Genomic DNA, 12402 nt, shown 5'->3' with positions numbered 1-12402 from the left:
TTAGAATGTGGTCAGATCCTGTAACTATTATAATTATATTTGGTTGAAAATAACAGACAACCCAACAAATAAGTGGCTTAAACAAGTCAGGAGTTTATTTTTATTATGTAATAATAATTTTGGATATGGCTGTCCAGGGCTGGTACAGCAGAACAATATGATAAAAAGACCAGATTTCTTCCCCCTCCTCCTGTCACATCCTTAGTAATGTGGCTTTTAATCTCATGGTCACATAGGGCTACAGTGCCTCAAAGCATTGCTTCTATATTTCAGAAGACGAAGTGTAAAAAAGCAAAAAGCCTTCTTTATTAGTCTCTGCTTTTTTACTTGGGAAGAAAGTATCTCCCCAGATACTTCTACCTACATCTCATTAGCCAAAACAGTGTCACACAGACACGTATAGCTGCAAGGGAGTCTGAGAAGTTCAGTATTTCAGGTTTCCAGCCTCTATGGTGGAAGGGTGTGCGAGGGAGAATGCACTGTGCTTAGAATTTGGCTACCCAAAATTTGGGTAGCCATAGTATCTCCCACCATAGTATTTAAAAAAACACATATCTGATCATAATATTCTCCTGTCTACAGTCTTTCAATGGCTTTCTTTTCCTCTTAGGATAAAATTCTCAAACTTTCACATGGCCTACATGTTCCTACACGATCTCACCGCTGACTACCTCACCAATCTCATCTTATGCCAGCCTTGCTCTTTTCACCCCAGCTATGCTGATCTCCTTACTGTTCCTTAAAAGCAGTGTGTTGCCTCTTGTCTCGGGGCTTTCACACATGTCCTCCTTCTGGTGTGCTCTCTTCACCCACCTCCATCTAAACCCTCTCTTTGCCTAACCGCTCCTCCTTCTTCCGATCTCAACTTAATATCATTTCCCCAGAGAAGCCTTCACAGATCCTCCATGCTAGGGCAAGCTGCCTGCTCAGTGCTCCCTCAGCTCCCTGTCCCACTTCATAGCCTTTACAACAATGTTTCTCAACCTTTTTTTTCAATATCATCCTTCTAAGAAATCATTTCAGACTCGTTTTTTCCTTAATCACTTCCCTCCCATGAAATTTTAGCATCACAGATATACTGTATCTTTTTATATACTGTATGTATATCTGTGCTTTATACATAAATGGAGTAAGATTTCTTTTGTCCTCCAAGAACCAATTTTTGTACTCTTGGGGGCTACATCATCCCCATTGAGAATGCATGATTTACAATACTGGCCATTAAAAAATCAGTTTAAATTTTTTCTTTAATAGCCATCTGTCTAGCTATAAGAAAACTCCATAAGAGCAGAGATCAGATCTTCACACTGAATATTGCCTTAGCTCTGTGCCATGCACATAGTAGGTAATTGTTAAATATTTGTAGACAACGAATGTTAAAACACTTGTAATGGCTATCGGTTTTAGATATATTTTGCATCTTTTAATTAGTTTGCGATCCCATAAAGAGAAAAGTCTGAATCTGTTTTTCCCACATACCCATTTATGGAGTAGGCCCTCCATAAATATTTGTTGAATGAATTCACTATCTGTACTTTTAGGTTAGGAGAATATATCCTAATTCCTAAAAAGAAAATATTTAGCATGTATCCTAGAAACAACTTGTAATGACTACGAATGTTTTGCATTAGCAGTTTATTAAATGCTGCCAGCAGTCAGGGAGACAGAATGGGATTAAATTACTTCAAGTGACTTTTTCCACTCAAAATTACTGTCTTGCATCTGACTATTGCTCATGTCTGGGAAGGTTTTCAGAAACCGACAGCCACCTTCAAAGTGCTCAATCCTGAAATTTGTGGAAACTCTGCAACCTCACTGATTACTCAGTTCATTTTGAATCCTGGACTAAGCAGAACTCGACTCACTTCCTTAAAAAGAATTCTTCACTGCATATTACTGTTAGGAGAAACCAAAAGTTCATATTAGGAAATAAATAAAAAACCATATTTCTGATGAATTTCCTCTGATTAGTTCTCTCACAATTCACTCTCTTATATCTACCATGGATAACATACTATGTTGGAGATTGGTTTTCAGGAAAATGGGCCTCAGCCGTTAAAGAATATTTAAATATCGAAATGTAACCATGTTTAGTAGTCTGAACTTACAGAGGCACACCTGTATCACACATATTTTAGAAAGATTTTAAACAATGGGAAATATATGAATATGTGCTTAGCTAAAACTTTGGAGTAATCAGAAAATTATCTTGCACAGAAGACAATGTTCATTATTCAAGGAATTATTACATTATTCATAGTTTTTTTTAAAAAAAATATTGCTTATAAATACTATGGGAGAGTTAATTTAAATTTTCTTTGTCATGTTGCCTGCACCTCCATAGGAAAAATATAGTGGGATTCAGAGCAGCTTCTTTTATTAAGTAAAGGCAATTTCAGTTGCAATTACAATATCAAATATCAAAAAAGCTAAATTTTATTGGAGAAGTATAAGGTTGCCATGGGCACAGCTGGCTTTGAGTATTCATCGCTGGGCTTTGACCATCCATTTCAGCTCTTCTCCTGGGTCCTCTGGTCATCTTTCAGTCTCCCTCTTATCCAGCACATCATCAGATCTTGTTGGTTTTCCTCTTAAATATTTCCTACACCCAGCTGCTCTACTCCATCCTCACTGCAATTCTCTGGTCCAACGTACCACCATCTCTCCTGCCTCTCCTCATTGATCTTTACCCTCCTGCAGGGTCTTTTCCATGATACAATGTCTCAGTCTGCTTAGGCTGCTACAACAGAATACCACAGTCAGGGTGGCTTAATCAACAGAAATTTATTTCTCACTGTTCTGGAGGCTGGGAAGTCTGAGATCAGGGTGCCAACATGGCTGAGTTCTGGTGAGGGTTAGAGTTTCCATAATGAGTTTTAGGGGGACGCAAACATGCAGACCATAATATGCCACCATGATCCTTGAAAAATGCCAATTTGATCAAGTCATATCCCTGCTTAAAACCTTCATTGTGGCCTACAAGGCTCTGTGTGAGCTCTCCAGTCTCATTCCATGCTGCTCCTCCATTGCTAAATGGGGTCTGGCCACACCCATCTTCTTTATTAACTTTGACTTCCCAACACTGCCACCTTTGTGTAATCTTTTCTATTGCTGCTTCTCCCTCTTAAATAGTTTGTTCCTCATCAATTAACAAATATCAGGTTAGCTGCACTTTTTCAGGGAAACTTACCTGCCAGACCAGGTTATGACATCAAGTTTTATACTTTCAAAGACATGTTTGATTTTCCTTTCACGTTTTTATCACTGTCACTGTTGTATATTTTTATTTGTGAGATTCTTTAATTACTAATTATTTAAACTAGTCAGTGTACACTACTGGAGTCCACTACATTCTACTGGACTATGAACTCCATGTCTCTCTGGCTTACCTGTAGAGCCCCCAGCTCAATACATATTTGTTAAATAAATTGAACTTTGAGTTTATCAAACCTACCATGCTCCTCTCCTGGTCCATTGGGTCTATCCACCCAGGTTGCCTGGAGGATTGTAAAATAGCAGGGCTGAAGTGGCCTTACAGATCATCTAATCCCCACCCCCACTTTGCATGACAAACGGGGAAATAAGACTAGAGGGCAAATTGCCAAAGGTCACATAATGAGTTTTTGCAAAATCAGCACTAAGAATCAGGTCTTTAGTTTCCCAGTTCTCTGATAGTTCAGGAAATCACATCATTCGTTCTCCCATTTTCTTATCACCATTTTTGAGATTGACATCTTTTCTCTATTTTATATTCTAATATTGGTACAAAAATATATCCTTGTCTTATCAAGTAAAATATGGTTGTTTTTAAGGGTTATCGTTCAGGTTATATCTACACAAGTAACAAAAATTAGAAAACTGAAAACATTTGACTTCAAACAATTTAACTCTGCATTCTGAACCTGTTGAACATTTTGGCCCATGGTTTAAACCCAAAGATGTAGAAGCGTTAATCATAATTATGCCAATTTTAATGAATGTGCATCAAGAAAGAATGTACCAGGACAAAGTCCATTAAGCCAGTTTAATTCCTTAATCAATTTTCTAAACACTACACTAAAACCATTTCTCACCTTTTTTAAAAGTTTTTCTTGAAAATATTGTCTGTAAGATCAATTTTTCTCTATTGGATTTTTCTCTAAATCCAATCTCTAATGAAGATTGGATTCATCGTAAATTTTTCTATCTCCAATTTTACTGATTATCACTTTTATTGCTGTAATTTTTTCTTTGTGTCCAGTGTTCTCTCAAGTCTAATTTTCCTGTATCAAATTTTGCAGATCTCAATTTTCCTTTCAGTGTGTGGTTCATGGCTATTTTTAACAGGTACAGGTTTAGGCACTTAGTGTCTATTATTTTTTATAAAATTGAATTTCCTTAGGTCAATTTTTAGAGTTTCAAAGAGTTATGAACAAGGTTTTGGGGTTTTTTTAGTTAGTTTCATCTATAATAAATTTTGCTGTCTACCATTTTACCTTTTATGAGGTTTTTTTTCTGGAGATTGTTTCTACTAGTTAAATGCAGTTGGAATTGGACAAAAGTCTGTTTGCTTTCATTTGTTTCTTTCTTAAATACTGAGAAAATTTTTAGCAATTTCCTTTGATGTTTCAAGATTGCTCTGTTTTCCTGGTAGGGAATGGAGGTAGCTAAAGACATCATCTGTTTAGATTAGGTTGTTACTTTATTAAATGTTAGATGTTGGGAGAAAACAATTTAGCTCTGATACTTCTCATCTCTCATTTTACAGTTGAGGAAATGGAGGACCAGAGAGGTTATCCGATTTGCCTAACATCACAGAGATAGGACTGGATTTCAGATCTTCTGACATCCAGGACACTTTGAGGGGAAACTGTCACCAAACTGAGCTCCAAACATGAGTACACTTTCCAGAGAGGAGGAGCTGGCTCTTTTGTTACTGTGGCAGTGGAGTGCATTTGAGATTTTTTGATGAGTTTACCCCCTACCTGTGTTAGTAGGAAAAAAAGAGCCATTGAGCTGATCTTAATGGTGATTCAAAACACTTTAGATAGATCCTGTCACATGCTTTATAAGTTCCTGATTGATTGTGTAGAATTAAGTTATTGGGCAGAGAACCAGCTAATGGAAACACATTGATGAAATCATTTTTGAGGGACATTAAATGGAACTTAAAATAAAGCTGAAATGGCTTTATGGATTTTTCACTCAAACTGTTTATGAACATTTATTGCCAGTAAATTATATTGTGTCAAAAGAAGGAATCAGTAGGTATGACTTTAATAGAAACCTTTTTGAAATAATAAAATTGAAAATAATTTATTATCCAAGAATGGATAGAAGATGGGATGGGGGAATTCATCTTGATGGATGATTGTCCACTCTGCAGCTTCTGGGAAAGTGAAAAATGGTGTGAAAATCAGAAACCTGAGAGGACTTGGAAAGAAATGGTCTGTTAGAAAAGTATTACTATCTCACCTCATTGTATATGGGAATTGTTTTTAGAAGAAGGGTTATAGAGGGTTTAGCAGGTGTTGCTTGAGGGTATAAACATTGGTATTTGTTTATATCTCATTAAAAGATGAGCAAGTAGAGAGTGACTTAATCTGCTGAAAGAGATAGCCTAGAGTAGTGATCAGGGACATCAGTTCCAGAGCTGAAATATTGGAGTTCAAATCCTGGCTCCCCTCTTTGCTATGTGACCAGATGAAAATTTCTTGACTTCTCTGAGTCTCAGATTTCACATCCATAATAACAGATACTAATAGTCCCTACCTCATATGGTTATTCTGATGATCAAATGAAAACAAGTTTCAATAGTTTCTAGTTCACTAAGTACTTTTAAAATGTTATTGTTTTTAAGAGTCAGAGAGGACTTGGATAAGAGGAGAAGAGAATAGGGGTCATAAACATTTTAGTACTAGTAGTGGTATTTTATTAACTATCATCTGCTGATTGCTATGTGCCAGAGATCTCATTCAATCTCCCTAGATCCCTAGGAGATGGGGATACTATGAATATCCCTTCTTTTTCAGAGAAGGGAACTAAGCATCAGAGAGATTGGGTTGGGTTTCATGACCAAGGTCACTCAGCTAATGACAGATTTTGATACCTTCCCCTGAGAAGTCATATGCATAAGTCTGTCTTCCAGTATGTATGGGACATATGGACCCCTGTGGCCAAAGTCCAGCAGAAACAAAATCAAAGGGCAGCTGGTTAGACAGTGGGAACTAAGGGAGCAAGAGTGTCTTGCCCTTTACTTTCATCCCACATCCAGAGCCTGTCAATCACTCACCTCCTCTACCTGTCAGAGCTCAGCCCCTCCGGTTTTTGCTGGCTTCCCATTTAGCGGGTGCCACATTGGCCTGGCATTGAGAAAACAAATCACTAGGACACAGTGGCTAAAAGTGGGTTCTTTAGTCAGATACCTGGATATGAATCTCAGCTCTAGCACTCACTGGCCATGTGACCAGGAGCCCCACATGTTTTTTGCCCCAGTCCTTGGTCTGGGGAAGAGACCACAAGCCTTTTGCTCTCGTTTTACTTTAAAGTGATACTTGTATTTAGCCCACATAGCATCTCTTTATTAGCATACTCTTTTATTTTAGAGGTGCAGTTAAAATGTGTTGGATTGTGATTTTGGACATTCATTAAAAATGTAACATAATGCATGAGGAGTTTTATAACAATAAACTAGTACTCCCATTGAGGTGGCAGTACCAGTTGGAAATGAGTCCAATAGAAGCCTTGGGAACCTAAAGTTGAATCTGGCTGTATTCTATATATGACCTTGCCCTTGCCCGCACAGAGCTTAAGATCTAGTTGAAGAGATGAGATAAAGGTCTGCAAGGTAAATAAAAATCCCAGATGGTGTGTGCTCGATGCCAAATGAATTTTGTAGTCATTTACAGGTATTGGCTGAGTGTCCACACTGTGCTAGCCAGTAGGGATACAACAGAGAACAGGACACACTGCTAGCCAGGAGCATAGCAAATGTCATTGCAGATCAGAAAAAGCTGAGGACCCAAGCTCAGGTGTTCAAAGGAGACCATAGTCTTTCCACAGACATGTAGTGAGTGCCTGTAATGCGCTGCATGAGTTTATTGTAACCTCTTTTTTTCCCTGGAATTGCTTTAGAAGGGTGGCTGAGCTGAGGGCCACCAGCGATAGTAGACTGGTTTCTTCTTGAGCCTAGTAGAGCCAGATGTAGGAAGTAAAGTAGCAGATGAGGTTTGGTCATTGTATCTGATGAAGAAACAGGCTCAACACAAAGTTTGGATGGATGAGGAAAATGGCCCAGGCTTTTGAGGTTCATTTTACATAAGAAAACACCATTCCTCATCTTTGGATGCGTAATTGGTCTGAATAAATGTAATATATGTCCTGCTATGTGCACCTATTTGACATAGTCAAAAAATGCAAAATAGGTATTCATGGCTTCAAAGGCCTTATAAAATGGTGATACGAGTGGGCATGAGAAATAGGTGAGACATTAAGCTTCACAGCATCCTAGTAACAGTTCACATAATGAGGGTTGTCCATGGGCTGTACCAAATATCAGATGGGTAAGTCAGATGATTACGGCTGATGAAAAGAGGTAACGCTCTTTCTATTGCAGTTTTCATAGACTTCTCGCTAGAGGAAGGGGAGATTTGAGCTGGGACTAAAGAGTATAGACAATGTAAATAAACAGAAATAACTGCCATTGCTTTATAGAGATATATAATAGTTCCTTTTAATTATATTTCTAAAAAATAGGGTTCAAATGGCTAAGAACTCAGCATCTCTAAAAATGTCAGAGGGAAGTCTCTTTTAACTGCTGTAGGGCCAGGTGGGAGTTGTTCAGTAACAGATTGGAGATGGTACTGAGGGATGGCTGAGGGTGCTCTTGAGTTTCAGACAGCCTAGAGCTACATCCCAATGTGTCGCTTACTGTCCTCTGGCTTCTGCAGGCCTGTCTTATCCACCAGGCAGCCTCCATAGTGCCTTTGGCCTAGGTGCCCCTCAGAGGATCACAAAAATGTTGGAGATTGGAATGTATACTCTGCAAAACCAAATTTAACACTTGTGTAACGAAAGCTACATTATAATCTATAATCCAACCCATTTTTATTCAGTTATTGTATTAGGGTTTTCCAGAGAAATAGAACCAATAGGATCTATATATAGGAAAAGATTTATTATAAGAATTTGGCTCAATTATATTGGCCATTATAGAGGCTGAGAAGTCCCAAGATCTGTTGTCTGTAAGATGGAGACCTAGGAAGGCTGATGGCGTAATTCAATCTGAGTCTAAAGGCCTGAGAACTAGGGGAGCAATGGTGTAGATTCCAGTCCAGGTCTGAAGCCCTGAGAAGCAGGAGCACTGAGGGCAGGAGAAGATGGATGTCCCAGCTCAACAATCAGGCAAAAAGGGCCTAATTCTTCCTTCCTCCCCCTTTTGTTCTATTCAGGGCCTCAGTGGATTGGATGGTGCCCACCCACATTGGGGAGGGCAAACTTCTTTGCTGAGTCCACAACTCAAATGCTAATCTCATCTGGAAACACCTTCAGAGACACACCAAGAAGCAGTGTTCTGCCAAATATCTGGGTACCCTGTGAAAGTTGCCACATAAAATTAACCATCACAGTTATAAAGGATATAACAAAGTTGAAATCCCAAGAGCAAAATAAATAATATATGCGTAATAAAACAATGAAAATTCTTATGAAACTTCCATCAGAAAAGTATTGAACCGGAACTATGGGTACATTTAGATATATTTGAAATGATATAGTTTGGGGTCTTGAAAAGTAAAAATGTCTATGGACAGAGAAAGATTTAAATGTCCCTACACTGCCTGTCTCTATGTCTACTACACCTGTCAATTTTATGGGGTTGTTGCAGGGAATAAATGAGCTAGTACATATGAAATATATATGATGGTATCTAGCATGTAGTAGTTACTCAAAATGTTAGCTTAGAATAACAGTTATTATTCACCAGGATTTTTTTTTAATGACTATATACAATGTTAAGGCATTATTTTCTGATTTTACTTGCAGTAGTCTGTTACTAATATCAAAAAGATTAAATATTTCTATAGTTGCTAAAAAAGTAAAGAAACCAATTCATTTTCCTAGACTCATCAGTATGCCAGGATAAATCTGGATTTGGAATAACAGTGGTTAATGGAGGATTTCCAGACATTATAACAACGCAAGGGGATTCTAGAAATTCACACATGAATGCAGGATACTATTCTGCCCCCTTTTACAGCATCCAAGAATTACACCAAATGTATAAAAATAAACACCTTTACTTCAAAGTACAGGATACTGCTTAGCTAAGTTTAATTGAAAAACTAACATCCAGTGCAGTTGTCTGTGATAAACTGGGGCTTAAATGATTTGAAAACACTTTGGAGTGGACAAATCAGATAACCACAGTCTTTATGGCTGGAAAAGTTTCAGCTGGTGTTGACAAGTTATAAAAATAAAAGCTTATAGCAAATTCAAGAGCTAAATGTCTAGATTGGGTAGGGGATCAATGTTAATACTCAAAGTGTAAAAGTCCTCAACTTGAAATGATCTCTTATAGTGTTCTGTTTTAACTTTTCCAAGTAATAGTATAGAACTTTATTTACTGGAAAATGTTTGTGTAATTGTCATTAGGAGAATACCTTACAGTCTTATAGTGTTCTCTACCATCTAACCCACTGCTTAGATGTTGTATGTGTTATGTGATTTGTGTGCCCTGCTCTGCAATAAGAGGGCTTCAGCTGCTGTTTTTCAAAACATTTCCAGTTAGGTGGCTATTAATAGTTTATGAGAGACAAGAGTCAGACCGTGCCATTTCTAGGCATCTTTTTTTGAAGTCAACATGGAATTTGCCTCATGGCCTCACTCTGATCTCAGCAAGAACACTTTGAAAAGAAGTTCTTTGTTTTTTCAAAGGCTGTTTGCATGAGTTGATTCAATGCTCTCCTATCACGGAGCCCTGAAGCCATGGCAAAATATGTGTGTATTGGGTTGTGTAAAGGATTCCTTGCATTTAGCTCTACTCATTGTGCTGATTGGGCCCCCAGGTGACACATCCAACGTCTCCAACCTCTGTTTGCTTTTTCCTTTTGTTTACAGGAGCAGAGGGCACAGTGTTCCCGAAATCCATAGAGACACCTAAGGTCAGGGCAGACCCCTTCAAGGAACTAAGGTAAACTTCTGACGATGGTTTGCATTGATTAGTGGCTATTTCCTTTCTCTGTGCAACTGGCCAATGATCCATTTTGAATATATATTATGTAACAGTGTCACAACATGAATATATAAACTGGGAGAGGTTAGAAAGGACATGAAGATAAGCTACAACCAAGAGAAAATTTTCTCCAAGGACTTAAAATTGAGGGTTTAGAGGAAGAGGTTGCCAGCCTTGTAATCATGAGATTTAGGATTCATTCATTTGCAGTGTTTGTTTCCTGCTGTATTTTATGGTACCAAAAACCTATCCAGTTAGAGAACTGCTCAGTAATTGGTGCTGATCAGCCCAAAGAAAGTGGTGTCTGCTGAACTCCAAATACTATACAGATCTTTTTTCTATGTAAGAAGCTCCCTAATACCTGGAATGATACAGTGCTAGAACTACCTTCTGTGAGTATTCTGTGTACTGGTGTTAATCCACATAGCCATAAGTGTGCTGTCTTTAGCAGAAAAGACTCTGAGATGCTGTGTATATACCACCAACTATGGAAAACAAAAAAGAACAATAGACATACAGACAGACAAGTAGACAGAGATGGAGATATGGCCTAAAAACCATTCCTGTCACCAAAGGACCATCCCCAGCCCCAAAAACAAACACATAGAAAATGATATGATGATACAAATATAACTTTAATTTTTATTGTATACTTATAGCCATAAAGAATTCAGTGAATACTGGCTTTCTTCATGTATCGTAGTTCTTTTAACTAAAACCAAGGATAAATCATCATAAATAGCATTGAATAACTATTTATAAACTCATCAACCATAAGCAAATGTATCTGTATTACACAAGTCATGTCTCGCTTTTCACAATGCAGTCCCAAGATCTATGTTTTGCTGAAACAACAGCCCTGTTGGAGCTTGTGTTTCCCTAAACAGAAACACGTTCTCAGTAAGTGGAGAATATATCGCCTCGTAACAGAACCCATAGCATTCTTGCAAAGCCTGTAAGTCTTTATGAATATAAGGAAATAAATTGGGCCAAAGGAAGAGGATAATTGGTGGGGAGTGAGAAACTTTTCTTAGCAAAATTCCATACACCATGGGCTGTATTTTTAAGATACACCACACTGCAAGGTTTTATATTTTACTAGAATAACTGTTTTCATCAGGGCTTCCAGATGCCAGAAGTTACCTGACTCTCTGTCACTTAGATCCTATGTTTCATATTAGGTACTAAAGCTGGAATCTTTTAAGCAGGTCCACCCAAGGAAAAGCTGTATTTTAGGACTCTGAGAGAGCTCGTTGTCTGAGAATGCAAAGAATCCTCATGTCGGTGATGTAAGAGCTCTTTGGAGACAAGCTAATGGGTGGCCTGGTTCCCTTTGTTTTCACTGTCCTCCTTAGGAGCAGGGTTTTTGTACAGAACTAGTCAGTAATTAGCGCTGATCAGCCCAAAGGTAAGTGCTGTCTAAAAGAAGCTGAACTCTAAATATAACACAGACTTTTTTCTATGGAACAAGCTCTCCATTATCTTCAAGACTTGGAAAATGTAAGAGTAAAGGACTTAGGCTAACTTTGCTTTAAACAGAAAAATAAATCTTCTATAGTTAAAAACAAACCCAACCCACACCGAACAAACTAAAAAGACAACTCTCCAAGCATCAGCCCACTTTAGAGATCCATGTTCTGAAGAACATAGAACAGAGTATTTGCTCGTATAGTGCTGTCGACACACATCTAGTCCTCTGTACACAACCTATGGGAAACCCTGGAACTTGCCTTAAAAATATTAAACCACCAAAATTCACACGTAAATCTCCTAAGTCTACTACAACAAAATAAAGACTCCAGTTATGTTCTAAAATTATAGGCATATTCCACTGAGGCTACAAATAAATTTTCATGTAAGAAGATTTGAAAATGTAATTCTAAAACTGGTCTTTTGTTTGCACCTGTTCAAATTGTGTTGATGCTTGATAGCCTGAATGGAATCAGGAGCCTAGAATGTGATAATTGAGCCTCTTCAGCCTTCTGGAAATTTTTTTTTTTTTTTTTGATGGCACTCTTTGGGAGAATCTCTGACCAGTTGAAAGGATAATGAGATGTGGTTGATAGATTAGCCCAGACCAGTGTGTCTGTGAATGTTTCACAATTGTCATTTAATGGTGCCACGTTTGACTCTGCGCTATTGATTGCTGTTGACCTTGGATATTGAGTAAATAGATAATGAACTTGGTGACT

General features: G+C 38.0%; 1 protein-coding gene across 1 annotated transcript in view; it reads left to right on the top strand.

The window, feature by feature from the left end:
- SGCD (sarcoglycan delta) overlaps positions 1–12402 on the top strand; it is a 350996-nt gene that overhangs the window by 249727 nt on the left and 88867 nt on the right. The window contains exon 5 of the mRNA XM_004428603.2: positions 10096–10168. Within this exon, the coding sequence (XP_004428660.2) occupies positions 10096–10168 (73 nt within the window). The remainder of the gene's footprint in view (positions 1–10095; positions 10169–12402) is intronic.

This window comes from Ceratotherium simum, chromosome 4, assembly GCF_057802395.1.
Source record: "Ceratotherium simum simum isolate JZ-2026a chromosome 4, ASM5780239v1, whole genome shotgun sequence".
In the NCBI taxonomy this organism is placed as follows: domain Eukaryota; kingdom Metazoa; phylum Chordata; class Mammalia; order Perissodactyla; family Rhinocerotidae; genus Ceratotherium; species Ceratotherium simum.
The sequence above is the reverse complement of the archived record's forward strand: the minus strand, read 5'-3'. Positions and strand labels throughout refer to the sequence as shown.